The following is a 15,082-nucleotide window of genomic DNA, read 5'->3' as shown; positions in this document are numbered from 1 at the left end:
CCACACTGACACAAGTCCCCTTTACCCTTCACATGACATCTCGTCACAGTCCCCAGATGAGAACACTGCATCCTTTCCCCTTAGCCAGAAGACGCATCCGGGGGCTCCAGTCCCAGCGGGACCTCGAAGTCTGAAGCCAACCGGGCAAGCAGTGGGGGTGGAGGAGGAGGCCTCATGGAAGAAATGAACAAACTGCTCGCCAAGAGGTGGGTGTTCAGGCTTCCCCAAGCCCACGTGTGCGTCAGGAAGCTCCTGCTCCCCAGCACCGGGAGGAGAGTCCCCGCCTGGCCCCAGGACCCGTTGCCGCCTGGGCCCAGCCAAGCAGTGGAGCTGTCAGTCATGGTTTCCCTCCCAAGGGGTCAGTCCAAGGCATCAAGCTGAAAGGATTCCAATAAACTCTAAATCCTTCCTTATTTCAGTTTAACAAGTATTTATTGAAGCATCTTCTATATACCAGCCCTGTCCTGGGCAGAGAGAAATTTGGAGATAATTTCAGGGATAAATTTTGAGGGAAAGGAGGGCCATTCCCTACACTTAAGATCCCATCATAAAAAAGACGCGCCCCAGTGCTGGTGCCGCTCAGAGCATACCATGGGCATGTAGGGGAGGTGGCCAGTCCCACAGAGGCCACGCTGGCGGGCACGGGGCAGCAATGAGGAAGTGGCAAGAGCCCAGAGGATGTCTGGGCCAGCGCCTCCTCACCCACTTCCCCACCCACACCCCACGGCTCCAGCTTGCCCAGGCCACCCACCTTCACCATGGCCCTTGGTCATTCCCCAGCTGAAACCTGAGCAGGCGGAGAGGTCAGACGGAGGAACTTGGGTTTTACTTGTCACTGTGGCCTGACAGTGGGAAAGCCCTGAGAGCGGCTGCCGATGCCGTGCCTCAGCTGCGCACCGGAGGCCCGGAGCAGGCCACTCCCGTCAGAACGCTCCTGTGGCCGAGAAAAGCAACAACAGTGGCTTGTCCTGCCTTCTCTCACCAGGGCTCTTCCTGCTCCCTGCCGGGGGGGCTGACTGAGAGAGCACTCCGTGTGCTCGGGCGGCCGTGGCACCTGTTCCACCTCATCAGACCCACACAGCTGAGGGTGATGTGTGTGGGCCTGGCACTTCACGGCAGGGGCAGACCCAGCGTTTCCTGCCCAGGGCCTCTGCGCACACAGCAAGGGATGGCATGAAGGTGCCTGTGGGTGTCAGAGGGAGTGGTGAGGTGACACAGCTCAGGCCCTTCCTCGGCCTCCAGCTTGCGGCTGAGCATACATCTCAGGTGACCAAGTGCAGGGTCGATTTGTCTGGTTGTCATACAGCAGGGAAGGCATGAGCAGCATGACTGGCTGCACCTTGGGGAGAGAGCCAGGAGGGCTTCACAGAGGAGGTCCCACACATGCTCGGCCTGGAAGATGAGAAGTTTTCCAGGCTAAGGTGGTAGGAGAACAGTCCGTGCTGAAATAAGAGCAGAGCAGCGGTGGGCAGTGTTAAAATACCTGCCGAGGCTGAGAAACCCTACATGTGGAGAGCAGGGCCGTGGAGGAGAGCAATCAAAGTCAGGCCGGAAGAGAGGGCTACGCTGGGCTCTGTCTCAGGCAAATGGGACCTCATGTAAGCACAGGAGATGTGGCTCCAAAAGAGAATACCCGCACTTTCCCCGAGCCAGAACACAGTGCCTTAACCATAACTGCTTGGCCTCGAAGGCGTAGGCTACGTGGGAAGAGGCTCCTACGAACTGGAAAAGGCCAGTGTTGCTGGGAGCCAGCTTGGTGCCCAGATGCCAGCAGAGAGGCAGGCCCTTCAGGGCAGGCATGGCTGCACCGCCCACTAAGGGTGCCGCAGGTGCACTTTGAGAGGCCCCTCTCGGGAGGGGGCAGTGAGCACCCTGCAGGCGCTTCTTTTAGGGGAGGTTCCTGCAGATGGCCCCCCCTCTCCCACGGGCTGTCCCCCAGCAGCCCAGGGCAGTGCCAGAGGAGGCGGGCTCTGCTGAGGGCTCTGTGCGCTGAGCGCCTTCGCACGTTGGCCCGCTGGGTCTTCAGGGGGTGCGGCCTGGTCTGCTTTACAGCTTTAGAAGATTGCAGGCTGGCTCTGCTCAGGCATGCACGTCACGGCACAGTGGCAGTGGCAGGCCGGAGGTGGGGGTGCAGGGGCACTGGGCAGGCTGTCCTTCCTTGACAAAAGGCTGAGAGAGGAGGCCTGTGTGGCCAAGGGGCCCAGTGAGGGGACAGCCTCCCCCTTGATGGGCAGTTCACCCCCAAGTGCTGAGCACCGTGCAGTCTGGTGGCTTCCCAGACTGATGATCCCCAAAGGCACATCTCGGGGGGATTTGAGGACCTACGTGTGTAGACTTGGGGGTTAGCCAGATACAAGTGACCACTGGGGCCAAAAACTCGGAGTAGTTTTTAGAGTACAAGAAAAGGCATTTCACCCCTGTGGGGAAACGTGCGTGAGTCAACCCCAGGGCATCGGTTGGAGCAGTTGAGTGCCTTTCCTCTTCTGAGCATGTTCAGTTTCTCCATGTGTCCTAGACGGGTGGGTGTGGCTGAGTGACTAGGTTCCGAGATGGAGGAGCTTTAGGGTAACAGGAAAAGGTTTCTTCCCACCTCCCGCAAGGTGGTGGGACCTGCTTGCCCACACCACCCAGCCTGCAGACGGGAAGCCACACAGCCCTGAGCTGTGACGGGGCGCCTCTCCCTGTCCCACAAGGCCAGGCCTTGAATGCCCCGGGAGATGAGCTGAGCCCAGGCCTCAGGGAACCTGGATGGGGTGCAAAGCAACTTCCTGTGCCCAAGGTGCTATAAACAGATAGGAATGTCCCCCGGCCCCTCCTCTCCGCCCAGACCAGTTTTGTGGTCAGGCCACGGGACAAGCATAGAAGGCCTGGACAAAGCCACGGAGCAGATGCGTGCTTGGAGAACTCACCTCTTTTATCCAAAATGGGTCAGATCCCCACCCACGTTCCTCTGAGGGGCAAGCTGTGTCCAGCGCAGAGGAGATTATCTGGGTCAGTGTGAAAAGCTTCAGGAGCTGATTTGTACCTTCTTCCTCTTTGTGTCAGGAGAAAAGCAGCCTCCCAGACAGACAGGCCCACTGATAAAAAGGAAGATGAGAGCCAAATGGTAAGCATGCCCCGCCCCCGCACCTCCACCTGCTGAACAGACCAGGCGGGCTCTGGCCCCACGCCAGGCTATCAGAGCACCGAGGTGCACCTGGCTTGGATATGCCCATGGGAGAGACTTTACCAGGTGACTTACGAGGGGACAGGAAGGTGAGGGTCGGGGGTGCAGGGGACAGGGGCCTGTGGAGCACTCCTCCTTCCCCACAGCCCCAGGGGGCAGGCCTGCCCTCCCTGAGCATCTGGCAGGGGCTGCTCTGCTCCAGAGCCCACAGTCAGGCGGGGAGTCAGGAGAGTTGGAACAGCAGGAACTGGCCCTGGAGTGCAGGAAAGGCCTGGCACCCAGGGAGCACACAGGTGGCAGCAGGGATGTGGGTGGGAGGGTATACTCGCCGTGGGGAACCTCCGCTGAAGACCAGGGCCGTTGTGTTCCAAATTACTCCGTTCTTAAAGACTCTGCTTGAGTCCCTCGGCTCCAGCAGGAGCTGCAGGAGCACAAGCTCCAAGTATCCGCTTCCACATAGGGTGGCTAGTTCCTTCTCTGGGTCAAGCTTTTTGTGAAAAGAGACCCTACTGGAACAGCTAGCTTAGACCTTAACTACAAATGGCACACAGGCGATTTCTCAGCAGCAGAGGGGACTGAAGAAATACGGCCACCAGGCCCAGTACCCACTTACCACCCTGTCCCCTCCATCCGCAGGGCACAGCTAACCTGGGGTGACCCCTGGGCACCAGCCTGCTGGCCCGTTTTCCCTTTCTGAGGTCCCCACTCCAGGCCACCTGGAGCCGCCTCAGCCCTCTGCTAACTCCTCTGCAGCCTGCACTTCACTGTGTGAATGCTACTCCCCGAAAACAAGCTCCCCGGCCCGCGGGTCCCCAGGCTGGGGAAGGTTCCCCTGCACCCGATCCTAAGGCCCCGCCCCTCCCCAGCTCTCCCCGGCCCTGGGCACACATACTGCCGCACCTGCAGACTCACCCTGTCCTACCCGGTCCTAAGCCCTGTGAGTCCAGGCCTGCGATTCCACCCATCCCTGTGCCTCGCGGAGTGTATCGTCCAGCTGACTCCCCACGCACCTCTGAACCTGCAGGGCCTGTCTGGCAGGGAGCCACTGGGTGGTCAGGTGTCCGAGCCTGTGGCCTGGCCTCAGCCAGCAGCCTCAGTGCCCTCAGTCAGCGCTGGCTTTTCTCCAGCAGTGCTGCGCTTTGGAGCCCGTCCCTGGGCACCCTTCTCCCCTCCCCCGGCTCCAGGAATCCCAGGGACTTTGGAAGAAATCAACCCCAAAGCGGGAGTCCTCTTCCTTTGGCCCCCACTTTCTCTTTCCCTCTTTAATAGGCTCCCCGGCCCACTGGCCGCATTAGCCCTCCCACACCTGAAACTTCCCGCAGGGGGGCAAGGAAAGTCCCGCCCAGCAGAGCCAGTGCAGTGCAGGTGGAGGCGCTGACAAGCGGCTTTTCTCCTTATACTTTTCAGTATTTTCCAAGTTCTCTTCACTCAACATGTCCTAGGTCTATGACTAATGGAAAACAAGCATATTTACAAGGGAAGAGCCCTGAACCGGAGTCAGGTGGCCCCGGCAGGCACTCTGCCAATGCCAGCCTTAGCCGACCCCCAGGAGCCAGCCCCATGTGAGAGCAGCCCTCCAGCCGGCAGCCCCGTGGGCTGTAGGACCCACGGGGGGCGGGGGGGCAGGTGCCGCCAGCCGCACCCTTGCGGGGCTGAGGCAGGGCACCCCTTTAGGCCGGAGGATTTCCATCAGTTGTTTTTGAAGTGATAATAGGATGACATTGAAGAAAAACTTCTGATTTTTGAGTTACTCTAATTTCATCCCTACTGGCTTCCATTCTTGCCCATTTCCTTTGGGCCCTGGTCCCCACGCACAGGTGTTGACATAATTAGTTTTTCACCCTCTTCCCGTGAGAGGCCTGAGGAGACTCACCTCCACACACAGCCTAGCACATTTCTGGGCCTGTGGACCAGAGGTTCCCAAAATTCATTCATTCGCCCCAGATACTTTGGGGGTTCTTGAGAGGTGTCGGGTCTGTTCTCAGCGTGGGGGCAGGTGGTGAGCAGACGTGGCCTGACTCTCACAGGTGCACGGTGGGCGGGGTGGGGTGCTGGGGGGTCTCCTCCTTAGAGCACTGAGTACTGGCCCTGGATGTGGCCATGGGAGCCCGAGAGCCGCCCACCCTGGCCTCCGACGGGCCAGATGGGAAGCAGATGTGCCTCTGGTCAGGACTGCACTCGCCCAGCCTGGCCAGGTGCTCAGCTCTCCCTGGTCGAGAGCTCCACATAACCATTATATGTGTTTTGTTTAATAAAAATAGAAGATTTGTTATTATTATTTAATAAATGCCATTTTCTTAATAGTATAAAATCTTGGTAAAATACATGAGCATAATGAACACCAGACTCTTTTACTGTTGAATTATTCACGTCTGTCATGTGAGTGTCGCCAGGCTCCCTCCGTGGGCGGAGCAGACACAGATTCTCTGGGCCGCGGTGTCCTGCCGGGACCCAGGCCCTGTGCACGTCAGGGGATCCGGAGAGGGGCAGGACGCCGCCTCTGCCCTTGATGGAGAGGGCACAGAGGCAGGCTTGTCAGGGAGTGCCGAGGCCCAGGGCTGGGGAGAAGGGCCGAGGCCCGGCCTGGTGCTCCCGGAGAAGGGGCGTTTGCCTTGAGCTTTAAAGGATGAGCTGGAGCTTGCAGGGTGGAGGCGAGGAGAGAGTGCTCAGCAAAGAGAAACGCAGGCCAGGGGGCAGAGAGGCAGGGACGTCCAGGTGGGCGACGGGGCAGCCAGGGACGCCGAGCAGCTAGGGCGAGATTCTGGCCTGACCTGCTTGCTCACCACTTCCTCCTCCCTACCCTGTGGGGTCACCACAGCCAGGTCTCTAGGACACAGGCTCTGCTGTGGGCAAGCCCTGAGCACTCCCAGAGCCTGGCACACAGCTGGCCCCTGTGCTCATTGCCCTCGGGGGTCACCCAGACATGTGATGCTCGCACGAGCCGACAGGTGCGAGCAGGCCTGGAGCTGGAGGTCCCTCCGTGTGTCCCATCTGGCCACTCCCACAGGCTGTGGGGCGGTCCCGGGGGCAGCGGGGCACAAGCTCCTCGTCAGAGGCAGTGCGCGTCCTGCCCATGCCGGCGCTCCCCAGGAGCTCCCACCACACTCGTGCCCGTGAGAAGTCACCAGCCGGGGGACACAGAGCGGCCCGCGTGGCTCGGGGGTGGGCCGTTAGGCTGGAAGAACGTCCCAATTTGCAGGAGCCTGGGGCCCCCCCTGACTGCCCATGGCTAGACCAACTCCCCGCCCAGACGTGGGGTGTTCATTTGTTAATAATATTCCTTGTTTTGCTGATTATAAAAGTAGTATATGTTATACTGAATTTTACTGTTGTTAACAACCATTTGATCAATAAATATGAGAGATGCCCTCTCAAAAAAAAAAAAAAAAAAAAAAAGTAGTATATGTTAATTAGAAAACTTGGAAAACTGAGGTCTAGATGACCTGGTCACAGTACCCTGTCCCTGCCCCAACCAGCCTTCCCAAGGGGACCCCGACGTCAGAGCCCTTTTCCTTTGTAGGAAGAGCCTAGCACCTCTCCATCTCCAGGGACCCGAGCGGCCAGCCAGCCATCTAACGCCTCAGGTAAGAAGTCCTGTTCTGCCTGCACCAGGCATGAGGTCTCAGAGCAGAAGGGGCCCTCACAGGAGGAGGGTCTGGCTTGGCCGCCTCACTTTTTGGGCGAGCAGAGAGGCCCAGCAGAGCTGCACGGTGGGCTCTCCTTGTCATCTGCCATGGAAGCCTCCACAAGGAGCCCTGGGCGGGTGTCAGCTATGGCCTCCGCGCTGAGCCCTGTCAGACCACCCGGACCACCCCATCAGCCCTCTCGTTTGCCCACACGACAGAAGCAGCTAGCCTGTCAGCACCTATCATGTGGTGGGAGATGGCACCTGGAACTCAGCCTCCTGGCCTCAGGCGGCGGCTCTGAGGAGGAATATGTAAATGTCACATTCAAGTCCCTGCAGAACGCTAACTGTGACTGATAGTGACCACCAGATGAGGTCCGTGAAGTGATGGGCAGGGAAGAAACACAGTCCTAAGGAGTGCCTTGAGTCCATACAGTGGGAAGAAGCTGCTGGGGTCAGTCAGTCATTCAGCAAACATTTGTTCAGTGTCTACTCTGAGCCAGGCCCGTGCTCACTGGCATGCCAGGGAGAGGCAGAAAAGGAATAGGATCCCCTGCCCTGCGGAGGGAGGCTCTTGCTGGCTCCCGGCTGCTGGCCGGCTGTGGCTCTGCCCCTGCTCCGGTCTCGGCTCCTGAGGCTCTGTTAGCTTATGTGCCTCCCTTGCCAGGCCGCGTCCCACATCCTCCTTCTCAGACATCCTCTCCACCTCACAGATTCTTGGCGAGCTGCAGGGCCACCTCACCCCCCAGTGGATGGGGTGTTTCCCAGGTTAGGAGCTTGCAGCTCAGTGTGGTCAAGCGGTTTGCTGAAGGCCACCTGGAGTTTCGCCGAGCAGGGCTGTGCGGAGACCTGCCTCCGCCCTGCGAGGGCCTGCGGTGTGCGGAGACCTGCTGCCCCCGGGGATTCGGCCTCTGCCTCCGCTCATCCTGCAGTGTCAGTGACTCTAACTCAGTTCCACAAATGTCTTGAAATAAAAGTAGATCCAGTTCTTACCACTTAAAAAAGGAAAAGGAGAGACAAACCAGTTTCAAGCCCAGAATGAGGAAGGACCAGCTGCAGCACCTGGAGGAGACCGAGTGGGCAGCAGGGACACGTGGGGCCACAGGGCCCCAAAAGCAAGCGTGGGCCTCAGGCCGCCCTGGGAGTGCCCAGACGAGGGGCTTCCTCTGCCCACTCGGCCCATTGCTGGAGGTATAGGTCAACTCTAGAATCATAGTTTAGAGGTGCCCTGACCAGCTGGTTCCCATGCCAAGGAAGGACCCGGCCATAGTGAGAGGACTTGAAACCAGGCCACAAATCAGGGTCACCTGGGTGGAGGGAACGGGAGTAGGGGATAGGGGAGTCCCCCTACTCATGTCCCGAGTAGGGGGACTCGGGGTGACAGCAGTGCCATCTACAGCCCTGCAGGGGCTGCCTGGGCCGAAAGGACTGGGAACAAGGAGCCAGGTTCCAGCTCAGCCCCAGGCGGGCCTCCCTGACAGGGGAGTCGCACCCTTGGCACAGGGAGGCCTCCTGCCCCAGACGGTGAGGGGTGGGGGTGGCCGCTGAGAGTCCTCAGCTCTGAGGCTCTCCGTCTGTGGCGTGAACTGACAGAGGCCGGCCGGAAGCCCTGGGAGCGGAGCAACTCAGTGGAGAAGCCAGTGCCCTCACTGCTGTCCAGGTGAGCTGACCAGGGAAGGCCTGTGCTGCGGGCCTGGGGCCGCAGCGGGGCAGCACCTGCTCACGCGTCTGTTTCGTCCCATTGCTGTAGAACCCCGTCTGTGGCAAAGAGCCCCGAAGCTAAGAGCCCCCTCCAGGCGCAGCCGCACTCCAGGTACCGAACACCCGCCTCTGGGGCCTCCTCGCCCCTGCCGGGGACTGACAACCCCGGCGCTGTCCATGTCCCGTCGTCTCACGGTTTATTCTGGGAAGGGTGATCTGCTCCTTCATACCTAGGGGCAGTAGGGCCAGGGTACCTCAGGGGTCAGCAGGCCCGTTCCTTCCTGTCCTCTCAGAGAGACCGAGGCCGTGGAGTGGGGCTGAGCTCGAGTCCCAGCTCCGGATGCACTAACTGTAACACTGGGCCAGCCAGGTGGCCTCGAAGACTTCCCTCCTCCCCTGCTCCTTAAAAGGTCTGCTTGCTTAATCCCCACTCCCAGGGTGGTCCTGGGCACAGCTGTGTGGCCAACAGCTGGACGCAGGTAGTGCTCCCTAGAAGCTGCGCCCCCAGCTCAGCGGTCCTGAGGCTGGCCTGGCACCACCGCCTCTCCTTCCTCTGCCTGTAGCACAGCCATTTCTCACAGGGACATGCTGCCCACCCGTGTTTCCCAGCCCAAGCTTGTGTGATACCAGGATACAATGTTTGAGACAGAGGTTACCCAAAAAGTCAGAGACAAACAGCCACATAGTAACCCTAGGCCAGGTGTGGCCTGAATTTGCAGGCATCTAGAGCCATCCTGAGAACTGTCTCCGGTTGTCTCATACTGAGAATTGCCCACCACACATCGAAGGGAAACCACTCTTAACACAGAGCAGGTGGCGTTTGAGCCTGGTCTTGCCCAATGAAACAGGGCAGTCAGCTCTGGCCTGGCTGGCAGGAGCGGCGTGAGGAGGGCTTAGCAGTCAGCTAGGACTTGTTGAGGGCCTATGGTTAGCCAGCTCTGAGCTGGGTCCTGCAGGTCCTGCCTGCAAGAGGCTCATTTATTTTTCTGTTGGAAAGGCCCACAAATAAGATAGCTGTGGTTTCTGAGAGGTACTCTGGAGAAGACAGAAGTTGCATGGTAGACTGTGAGAGGACAGAGGTGCTTTAGCGAGTGGACTGGGGCGGGCCTCTCAGGGGTGGCACTGGAGTTGACCTGGATGAGGAGGAGCCTGCGCTGCCAAGATTGTGGGGACGGCCTTCCAAGCTGGAGGAATGGTAGTGCTGAGGCCCTGAGCCTATAGCCAACCTGGCAGGCTTGAAGAACAGAAAGGAGGCCCAGGTGGCTGGCAAGTGGCAGAAAGTAGGGAGGGTAGAGGAAGGTAGGCTCAGAGGGGAAGATGGTCTGAAGTGTGGATTTTATTCTGTGCACAGGGCCCCGACTGTAGAACTTTAAATAAGCACAGTGTGCTGTGATGGGCCAGCACTTCAGGAGGCTCCCCTGGCTGCGTAGGTGCCCATGGACCCAAGGGAGCCGGGAGCAGAGGCCTCCAGAGGGGGCAGGGCGGCGGGCTCCCGGCAGAGCTGGCCGCGTCCTGCGGGCAGAGTAAGGACAGGCTGCCAAGCAGCCTCCTGGGTGTGGGCATCGTCAAGGGCACCCCCACCCGCAATGGGGCTCTCCAGGTCCAGGCTGCTCTCACAAGATGAGGCCCTTCGGGCTGGAGTGCTGCGGAGCTCAGAGAGCGTGTCAGGAGGCTCCCATCAGGTAACAGGCGTGCGGATGGGGAGAACGAGGCCCAGAGAGGCAAGGCGGTTTGCCCAGGTGGCCCAGAAACTGTCGCTTGAACAGGAACTTGAACCTGCAGGACAGGCATGAGAGACCCAGGGTCTCGGGCTGCACCTCTTGCCCCATCAGGATGCAGAACTACTTAGAAACTTGTTCAGGACTGTATTCAGCTTTTCCTGAGTTCACCCAAGTGGAGCACTTTATTTTTCTTCTCTTTATTTCTTTTTCTTAAATCAGGTTTATGCACTAGGCCACTAAAACCTTAGGTATATCACATTCAGTGCATTTTTTCCCAGCTTTGTGGAGATACCATAGACATCTAACACTTTAAAGTGTATGACATAGTAATGCGATAGACATATTTGTGAACGATTACCACAAGGTTTGTTTATACATCCGTCCCTTCACGTAGTTATCCTTTGTGGTATGGGCGTGGCAAGAACTTTCAGAGTCTGTTTTCTTAGCTACTTGCAAGTACACGGCACCATGGGGCCAGTCAGTCACGTGCTCTACCTTACGTCCCTGGAGCCTGTCCATCTCCCAGTAGAAGTGTGTGCCTGTGGGCCCCCTTCCCCCAGGTACCCTCCCTCAGCCCCTGGCAGCCACCAATCTGCTCTGTTTCTCCGAATTTGGCTTTCGTAGATTGCACATATAAGTGAGATCACACAGTATCTTTCTCCGGCTTATTTCACCTGGCATAATGTGCCCCAGGCCCACCATGCTGTCACAAGCTACGGGGTAATACCATCCCGTTGGGCGTGTGCACCGCATGTCATTCCTCACCCTTCCGTGGACAGTACTTGGCTATTGTCAGTGATGCTGCAGTGAACACGGGGTTGTCTCTCTTTGGGAGAGTGACCTCATCTCCTTCAGACACACCCAGGAGCGGGGTGCCACATCATGGGGCCATTCTGGGTTCAGTTCTTTGAGGGGCCTCCCCGCGGTTTCCAAAGTGGCTCTGCAGCGCTGTAGCTGTTGGGGACACCCATCCTCAGTCTCACCAGATGGTCCTACCTGCACGGAGACCCCTTGCAGCGTGCTGGCCCCGCAGGGTCCTTGTGGTCTGCCATCCATCACGTCCAATCCCCATGGCTGGCTCAGGCCACCCCATATCCCTGAATCTGCAGGCTCCAACCGCCATTCTCCCCTGGGGACAGAAATGGGATCCAGAGGTGTGCCTGCAGCACCCTGGTCCTGTGCCGAAAGGCCGGGTGGGGAGGAGAGCATTTGCCAAGATTTTCCAGGGAGGATTCATGCTCAAGAGACGTCACATTTCAAACCAGCTAACCTTAGCTCAGAAACCTTTCAGAGTGTAGCCCACGAGCCTGAGACCTTGGCCTCAGAAGAGCAGAAGCGCATTCAAGGACGCTCTAGAGGTAACTGCTCACCCGAGCCGGTTACCAGCCAGGGACGTGGGTTGTGTCAGGTGGATGGATGCCTGTGGGACAAGGGTTCACTGTACCAGTCTTGCAATTGGTGCTGTGTTTACAGCCACTGTGACTAGTTCTCCCAGGCCTCAGGTCAGCGAGAGGCATAGACACACCCCACCCTGAGAGGCAAATTACCAGTGTTTCCTTTCCAGGTGATGTATGCTGGGGAACACTGCTTGCACTGCCACCATCTCTGTATCAGAAAACAGACCCCAAGTCCTGCCCCCAGGCTGGGAAATACAGTGTCCACAAGGCCCTCTTGAGGGAGGGGTGGGGCATTAGAATCCTTCTGGAGTAGTTTTAGGGGCCAGAGGTCAAAGCAAAAAGCAGTTGAAAGGTGATGGGAGCAGAACGGTGCTCGGTCCTACCCCTGAGAGGGGAGGCCCTGCCCCGGCCGCCTTCCCACACCAGGCCCCCAGCGCTGCGGGCGCCTGCCGACCCACAGGCCACTGTACTGCATCTGCCGTACTGTCCCCAGGGTGAAGCCGGTGGGGAGTGTGAACGACGTGGCCCTGGATGCCTTAGACTTGGACCGGATGAAGCAGGTGAGTGTGTCCTTTCCTGAGAGGCCTGGAGGAGCCAGAGGCTGGGGACTGTCTTGGGGCCACATGGGCAGGCAGGCCCAGTGGGACGCGGGTGGCCACCAGAAGTCAGCCAGGAACCAGCAGAGGAGGAAGGGGGTGCCCATGTCACTGCCGGAACAAAGGGCCCCTTCGCCCTTCCGGGCACTCTGCCTGCCTCCCGGGCTTCCCCCTCCAGGCTGCTGTGCTCTCCCCAGAGGGTGCCTAAGCTTTGGGAGGCAGCCCACCTCCCCGTCCACATGCCGCCCTCCCCTGTGTGTTTGGTAGGGGGTAGGCCATGGCAGAGGGAGGCCCAGGGTGCTGCTGCCCCATGCACACTGCCCAGCGAGGCCCCCGGCCCTCCTCCATCGCCCGTCCCTTCTCCTCTTCACCTGGAGGCTCTGCTCCCGACAGGAGATCCTCGAGGAGGTGGTCCGAGAGCTTCACAAGGTGAAGGAAGAGATCATCGATGGTGAGTGGAGGACCCCCACTGGGGCAGCACCCCAGCCGGGCCCTTGCGGGAGGGCAGAGTGGCCTGTCACCCAGGCCTGTCCTGGCCCAGGAGACCTGCGGTCTGCACGTGGAGCCCCCCTTCCTCCCGACAGCCCACAGCACCGCCCATCCCCGTGGCCACACAGGAGGCTCAGACACGTCAAGTGCCCGAGTCTCCCCCTGCCCCAGGTGGCGTGGCCCTCGGCCTGAGCTCCCCCTCCCTCCCTGCTGCTTCCGGGGCTGTGAGTGTGTGGACGGTGACAAGACCCTAGGACGCACTCCACAGCCCAGAGCAGGAGAGCGGCCTGAACTCCCGTCTTTACTCAGGGTCTGTGGCCCTAGATTGCCTTCTGGTTCTGCCACCTCTCGTCTCAGGGTTTAGGGTTGTGAGGGTGGCCTCTGCACTCCCAGGAGTTCAGGAGGCCCGGGGAGCCACAGAACTATCTTGGGTCCTGACCTAGTTCACAGCCTGTTCGGAGCTGGGCCCGGGAGCCAGCTGGTGGCTCCCCCAAAAGGAGCCTTCAGCTGCAGAGTGCAGGGCCTTGTCACAGCAGGTCCCGTCTTCTTTCCGGTTCCTGCCAGGGCCTTTGACACAGCAGTTCAGATCTGGAGCCAGAGGAAAAGGAAAGGTTTGGGCAGGGCAGGCTCCACCCGGCCAGAACAGCGAGGCACGGCCTGAACCCACTGCACCTCCCTCCCCACAGAGGCAGGAGGGGAAGTCACCCCTGGGGGCAGGGGGTGGGTGCTGGTGCAGAGGGCTGCCTAAAGCCTGGAGAGAGGCAAGGCCAGGGCAGGAGCCTGCCTGGGGCACGGCAGACCCAGACCCCTGTCCAGAGCTGGGTGGCCAGGCCACACCCTGGCCTTGCCCCAGCAGAGGCACTCAGTTCCTGTTTGGTCAGCCCCCTGCAGGTCTGGGCTGTGTAGATAAGGAGTTAATGAGTGAAGGGAGCAAGACCGAGCCGGAGCCAGAGAGGAAACAGACCAGCCAACTATTAACCCGGCTTTATTGCTGGGTGCCCCCACCCAGGAGGGGCTGCCCAGTGGCCCCAGGGCCAAAGCTGGTGTGGGGCAGAAGCAGGGCCTGTCGGCCAGCGCACCTGCAGAGGGAGCGGGGGGATGGAGGCAGTGGCGCGGTGGGAAGGGGTCTCTCGGCCCCTCTCCCACCTGCCACTGGTGCAGCTGCAGGTGGAAGCTGCCTTGTCAGCGCGGGCCGTGGGAAAGCCCAAGCAGTTCAGGGCTCCGAGAAACATCCGCTCGTTACGTGATAAGCACCCAGCCCTTATCTTGCTCCCGGCCTTTGGCTGCAGGCCCAGTGGGATCTGTCAGGAGAAAGGCCCAAATCTGGGAGAGACCCCTGAGAGGGGACAGGAGGACACTGGGGAGAAGAGTGAGAGAAGGTGGTCGGCCTGTCCACCCTGCCCGAGGCCGGACCCTTCCTACTGCCACTGCTGGGGCAGAACCAGGGTGCCCACTGGGCAAACCTGACCAGGGCCCCTGGTTCCCTTTCCTCGGCCCCTCACCAGCTCAGGCCATGGCCCCACGACCTCAGCTGCCCTCTAACAGGGAGGGGGGCAGCACTGCCCTGGAGGGACTGCCCACCCAACATACAGTAGCTGAGACCCACAAGGGCTTTGCTGTAACCCAGAATCTATGCCAGAGCCCAAGGCACCGCTTGACCTCCAGCCTGTGCCCTGTGACCTCTGGGTGCCCAGGTGGGGAGCGGCCAGGCTGCTCTCCATGGCACCTGAGCCTCCTTGCCCCCCCTGTCCCTCAGCCATCAGGCAGGAGCTGAGCGGGATCAGCACCTCGTAGTGCCCTCGGCCCCCGCCGCCGCCCGAGACACCCTCCCCCCGACGGCGGGAGCAGCGAGGAGCCCAGGCAGCCCGCCTTCAGCACTCCAGCCGCCCTGAAGCCCGGATGTGCTTCACTCAAGTCTTAACCTGTGATAATATTAAAATGAGGGGAAAAGTTCAATTTCTGGATTTTTTTAGATTCTACCTGACACAGAACACCAGGTCTACTCGCCTTTTTTGTATTTTATATTTGCCTATTTAAGTGTACATTTCTTTTGGTTTATAGAGAAGACCCCAAATCACGCGCTTCCTTAGATGGTCTCCGAGTTCTCCCCTAGGTGGCGCTGTTGGCACCCAGGCCGGCAGTGGCAGCTGCGCACGCGCATCCCTCCCCAGCGTCGTGGGGTCTGTCCGGCAGCGCGGTGTCTGTGTCCACGTGGTAATAAACGCTTACTGTCCACACCCCCGGCTCGGCTCGCTCTCTGACACGGGCGCCTGGCGCCTCCTGGATGAGGGCGCCTTTATGGGGGAGGGGCCCGTGACCTGGTGGCCAGGAGGGGGCGTGGGCCGGGCCCAGGGCCCTGCCTCCGGGGACCATTGCCCACGGGGATG

General features: G+C 59.9%; 1 protein-coding gene and 1 long non-coding RNA gene across 8 annotated transcripts in view; one reads left to right on the top strand and one right to left on the bottom strand.

Annotated features, from left to right (window-relative positions):
- Positions 1-14,932, top strand: part of EVL (Enah/Vasp-like) — a 141,653-nt gene extending 126,721 nt beyond the window's left edge. For 5 of the 6 annotated variants that reach the window (XM_036991916.2, XM_036991917.2, XM_036991914.2 and 2 more), the window contains exons 7-14: positions 85-206; positions 3,046-3,106; positions 6,687-6,750; positions 8,385-8,451; positions 8,542-8,604; positions 12,104-12,170; positions 12,600-12,657; positions 14,452-14,932. In XM_036991916.2, coding sequence (XP_036847811.1) covers positions 85-206; positions 3,046-3,106; positions 6,687-6,750; positions 8,385-8,451; positions 8,542-8,604; positions 12,104-12,170; positions 12,600-12,657; positions 14,452-14,489 — 540 coding nt within the window. In that variant the 3' untranslated portion in view covers positions 14,490-14,932. The remainder of the gene's footprint in view (positions 1-84; positions 207-3,045; positions 3,107-6,686; positions 6,751-8,384; positions 8,452-8,541; positions 8,605-12,103; positions 12,171-12,599; positions 12,658-14,451) is intronic. The other variant, XM_073241860.1, reaches the window with a different exon arrangement.
- LOC118967155 (uncharacterized) lies at positions 10,140-12,828 on the bottom strand. Of its 2 annotated transcripts, XR_005054037.2 has the most exons (4): positions 11,761-11,897; positions 11,484-11,633; positions 11,210-11,342; positions 10,140-10,268 (listed from the first exon to the last, which is right to left on the bottom strand). It is a non-coding gene; the product is annotated as an uncharacterized lncRNA (long non-coding RNA). The 2 variants fall into 2 exon arrangements; XR_012133674.1 differs by lacking the exons at positions 11,484-11,633; positions 11,761-11,897 and adding an exon at positions 12,578-12,828.
- Positions 14,933-15,082: the final 150 nt, after the last annotated feature.

This window comes from Manis javanica, chromosome 8 (assembly GCF_040802235.1).
Source record: "Manis javanica isolate MJ-LG chromosome 8, MJ_LKY, whole genome shotgun sequence".
NCBI classification, from domain to species: domain Eukaryota; kingdom Metazoa; phylum Chordata; class Mammalia; order Pholidota; family Manidae; genus Manis; species Manis javanica.
This window is presented reverse-complemented; position numbering and strand designations above follow the sequence as displayed.